We start from the raw sequence: 5,049 nt of genomic DNA on the forward strand, positions 1-5,049 counted from the left end.
TGGGAGGCAGAGGTTGCAGTGAACAGAGATCACGCCACTGCCCTCCAGCCTGGGTGACAGAGCAAGACTCTGTCTCAAAACAAAAACAAAAACAAGAAAACAAAGTAGCTAGAAGAGGGGACTTGAAATGTACCCAACACATAGTAATACCAAATATTCAAGGTGATGGGCACCCTAAACACCAACTGATCACCACACATTCTGTGCATGTAATAAATACTCAAATGTACTCCATACATATGTAAAATATTTTATATCAACAAGAAAACACTTTGCCTAGTGTTTCCCTCCAAATGGGAATAAATCCAGGGCTCGAAGTACAGATTTCATGGCTTTTTATTGGGACTCGGGCAGGGTGGGCTGTGGTAGCAGGTGCACTCAGTGTCCAAGTTTGCCCAGACTCTCTGCTGCATGGGTGATGGCATTTGTGACTGTGTTGGTCACTGTCTCAGTGACTTCCTTCACCTTTTTGTCTGCTGACTCTTGGGCTTTCTTTACGGCTTCGGCAATGGCTGTTGGAAAGAAAGAGGAAGAATGTCCTAGTGATCCACCTGCTGAACTTGTGTCCCCTTGAGTGGCCTGTGGGATGTGGCCATCTTAATGGATTAGTCCCTGGAGTGGCCTCCTGGCAGAATGAATTTGAATTTGGTTTTAATTTCCCCAACAACTTGTATTTCTTCAACTGTGAGTGAGACTGAGCATCTACTCGTGGGTACATTGCCTGCTTGTCCTTTTTTCTGGAAAATGCCTGCTTATGTCTTTTAGCCATTTTTATATTGGGTTGTTATATTGGATTATCATTTGTATTACAAATATTTTTTCATCAGTTTGTGATTTTTCTTTTGGCTTGGTTTATAGTTTGTTGTTGTTGTTTTGTTTTGGTTTTTTTTTTTTTTTTGGCTACAGAAAATTTCGAAGTTTTGGACTGTCGAATTTATTTAATATTTCCCTTATGGCTACTGGGTTTTTTTGTCATAGTTCTAAAGATTCTCCCCTCTCCAAGATTAGGCCAAAGTCTCTTATGTTATTACTATGTCTACATGTTTATGATATCTTCTCCCTCAAAACTCCTATGTTGAAATCCTCAGTCCTAATGTGATGGTATTAAGAGGTGGGGCCTTTGGGGCCTTTGGGAAGTTGCAATTAGCACCCCACGTAAAAAAGACCACAGAGAGCTAGCTCCTTCCACGATGTGAGGACACAGCTAGGCCCATCCACGAACCAGGAAGATGCCCTCACCAGATGCCAAATCTGCCAGTGCCTTGACCTTGCACTTCCCATCCTCCAGGAGTGTGAGAAATGAATTTCTGTTGTTTCTAAGTCACTCAGTTTATGGTTTGTTTTTGTTTTTGAGACAGAGTCTTGCCCTGTCACCCAGGCTGGAGTGCACTGGCGCAATCTCAGCTCACTGCAACCTCCGCCTCCCAAGTTCAAGGGATTCTCCTGCCTCTGACTCCTGAGTAGCTGGGATTATAGGCATGTGTCACCATGCCCAGTTGATTTTTGTATTTTTAGTAGAGACGGGGTTTCACCACGTTAGCCAGGATGGTCTCAATCTCCTGACCTCGTGATCCGCCCGCCTTGGCCTCCCAAAGTGCTGGGATTACAGGAGTGAGCCGCCGCCATGCCTGGCCGTGTTAAATGTTTTGTCCCAGTGTGCTGTCACATAGTCTTTTGTGACTTTGTCTTCTTATCATTCCACAGAGAGAACCATCTAGACTGTGCCCTAACGCAGTACGCTCTGTGGCCTCCGATGAGCATAAATAACTGCCAGCTGAGAGGCTCTGAAAGGCTGCGACATCAGGGGCAGAGTTTGACCTGGTTAGTCAAAGAACAGACTGGCCCAGCACCTGGCTTCCCTTCCTCCCTCCCTCCTTCCCCGCCTGACCTCAGCCGGCTGTACCTTTCTCTCCAGTCTCCTTGGCATGTCCCACCACCTCCTTCACCACTTCCTCCACGGCATGAACTGAACAGAGGAGACAAGTCCAGAGTGAGGTCTCAGAGCAGGCCCGCTGCCCTCCCAGTCCAGGGTGAGGTCTCAGAGCAGGCCCACTGCCCTCCCAATCCAGTGTGAGGGCTCAGAGCAGGCCCATGCCCCCCAAGTCCAGGGTGAGGACTCAGTGCTGGCTTATCCTCACAATGGACCTATACATCCCTGGACATCCACGGTGGGGCTCTGGGATGCCACCCCCAGCCAGGACAGACTGACGCACAAGAAGGACCTTCGTCCACAGCAGGTTTCATTAGGAGATGCTGGGCCCTGGCTGCCGGAAGACGAGTTCAGTGAGCCCCATGAGGGCACGGGTCCTTGAAACCCCTTGGCCCTGCCCGGCCTGGAATGGCAATGAGCAGGCCATCTTGCCAGCTGAGACATGAAGCCCAGGCTGGGCCTGTGTGCCAGGTCACACTCCTTTCAGGATGTGCTGGTGCCTGCCTCGGGTCAATTTCCAAAGCCTCATCCAGTAAAACCACATCTCTCAAAGCAATTCCTCCAACAAGAGGGAATTCTCTGCCTACTTCAGGGTTTTTAAAGTGTGGGTGGTAGCCTGCTAGAATTGAAAGATTTCGGAGTCAGAAGCAATGGTTCTTACTCTAACTCTACCTTCCACCTCTGGGTTCCCTCATCTTTAGAAAGGGAATTTGTTGGGATGATGAGACCAACACCAGGTCGTGGGGGCGACAAAGTCCCACGGAGACAAAGGAATGAGAAAAAGACAGTTTGAGAGAGAAATTGGACGAGAGGGCCATCGCACGTGTGGAGGCTGCACAGGCCCCGAGCTCTGGGAGCCCACCTATTTATTGGTGATCTAGCAAGGAAACAGGTGGTGAGGATGTGGGGGTTGAAAGGAAAAGGTGTATCAAGTGAATGAGAAACGTATGGCTACTTGAGATAATGGGAGTGCTGGAAGCCAGGAGCCAGCAAGTCTAGCAGACATGCAAGCCCTGCCTCAGCTTCTCTCCCAACACTCAGCTTTTCTCCCAACAGGAATGATAGAAAACTCAGAGGCTAGTGAAAGGTTAAAGTAGGTGGTCCACACCAGCTGCAAAGTCAAAAACAAATTACGCATCTACTGCCATTTAGAAAGAGGACACAAACTCAGGCAAGACTGTTCTTCACACGATGACCCACGGGTGGGGCCTGGCTGGGCCTCCCCAAGCACAGCTGCTGACCTCCGCATACAAAATACACTTTGGGACCAGGCGCGGTGGCTCATGCCTGTAATTCCAGCACTTTGGGAGGCCAAGAGGAACGGATCATGTGAGGTCAGGAGTTTGAGACCAGCCTGGCCATCATGGCGAAACCCTATCTCTGCTAAAAATACAAAAATTAGCCGGGCATGGTGGTGGGTGCCTGTAATCCCAGCCACTCAGGAGGCTGAGGCACAAGAATCATTTGAACCCACGAGGCAGAATTTACAGTGAGCCAAGATCGCACCACTACACTCCAGCCTGGCGGACAGAGCAAGACTACATCTCAAATACAAATACAAATACAAATAAACATGCTGTAGGGGACTTGGATGAAGTTGAAAATGTCCTTTTTGACTTTGAACAGATCAGACTTGGTGACTTGTTAAGAAATCTTTGAAGCTTTAAAGTTATGGTAAAAATAAAAATCCATCTTCCTTTTCCTGCATAGGTTATTCAGAATAGGCTGTTTTGACAAGAAAGGTTCCCCAGATTTCCAGAGGGAAGGGTCCAAGCTGCCAGTGTTCACCCAGCACCAGGACTCATGCCCTGCCCCCAGGAGACCTCCCCAGCTCTGCACCCCTCAACTCCGTGCTGTCCTGGTGGGGCTGGAGACCAGGGTTCCTGAGGGGCCAAGGCCTCCCCCCAGGTCCTCATCTGCCTACTAAGATCCGCCTCCAACAGACCCAGTCTGCCCCAGATCCCCCCAGCCCAGGTAGAAAGGAGCCCCAGGTCCTCACTGGCTCCCTCGGTGGCCTTCTCAGTGCGGTGGGCCAGGCCCTCAGCAGCCAGCTTCCCCAGGCCTCCCAGCATCGTGTGGCAGCAGACAGTGGCCAATTAGGATGCTGAGGACTGGCCCAACGTGCTTTTATAGCTTGTTATACAACATGCCCTGGCCCCAGCCCAGTAGGAGGCTGGACAGGTGAGTCAGAGAGGGCGGCAGCAGGAAGGGGCTGGGCGGAACCACCCTGGCACTGGGGTAGCAGCATCCCCTGACAGCATGAGACTTCTGTAACCCCGTCCTAGGGACCCCGTGAAGGATAGGGGCAGGGAGCAGGGCTGAGGCTGGACAGGAGAGATCTGGACATGCCTCTTCCTTGAGGCAGGGGGCGTGAGTGCCAGCCCCCCTGAGACTAAAGCTTCCCAAGCCTGGGCACGGATATGTACCTGGAGACAAGGCCCAGGATTCTAAGCCTGCTGCTCAATGTCTCCAGTATGGCCCAGTGGGGGGTTTGGGGGTTCTATGGGCCTGGAGACCTGGGCAGTGCTTTGGGTCACAAACACAAGTGGAGTGAGGGTGACTGCCCTCCCCATTCCTGGAGACCCTGGCTCTGCAGAGCAGTTTGCAGCCTCCATGGGATAGGTGGGGCGTTCAGGGTGGTGCCTTGCCCAAGGCAGAGGGGGGACAGCACTGAGGAGAAACGTAGTCACCTGGTGCTGCTCAGCTGATGCTCACTCACCCTAGAGGCTGTGTGACGTCAGCGGTGCCCTCCTATCCCCTGGCAGTCCTGGAGGAGTAGGCAGAGGCCTCCACCACCACTCAGGGAGATGCTTCTAGTCCTAATTAGAATCCCTGAGAAAGCAGCTTCCCTGGCTCCTGGCACATCACATGAGGCATGGCAGGGCTGCTCCCTAGTCACTCATGATGGACAGAGATGCCTCAAGCCACCTGCCACATGCTGCTTCCCTTAGTCACCAGCCCAACCTGAGCCTCTGTTTCCTCATCTGTAAAATGGGGATAGCGTGCCTTCCTGGCTGTGTCACTAATCATCCCTGAGACAAAGCGTGCCAGCTCCTGGTAAACACCTGTTCCCTCCACTCGTCACTGAGGAGCTGGGAAGTGCCCTTGGGCAGTGAGCT

At 51.6% G+C, this 5,049-nt stretch overlaps 1 protein-coding gene across 1 annotated transcript; it reads right to left on the minus strand.

Moving 5' to 3' along the window:
* Window positions 1-236: 236 nt before the first annotated feature.
* On the minus strand, window positions 237-4,065 carry LOC694015 (uncharacterized). Its single transcript, XM_015147059.2, has 3 exons — window positions 3,930-4,065; window positions 1,904-1,966; window positions 237-512 (listed from the first exon to the last, which is right to left on the minus strand). The coding sequence occupies exons 1-3, from the start codon at window positions 4,000-4,002 to the stop codon at window positions 379-381; spliced, it is 270 nt and encodes an 89-aa protein (XP_015002545.2). The 5' UTR covers window positions 4,003-4,065; the 3' UTR covers window positions 237-378.
* Window positions 4,066-5,049: the final 984 nt, after the last annotated feature.

The sequence above is a fragment of the Macaca mulatta genome, chromosome 9 (genome assembly GCF_049350105.2).
Source record: "Macaca mulatta isolate MMU2019108-1 chromosome 9, T2T-MMU8v2.0, whole genome shotgun sequence".
Lineage (NCBI taxonomy): Eukaryota > Metazoa > Chordata > Mammalia > Primates > Cercopithecidae > Macaca > Macaca mulatta.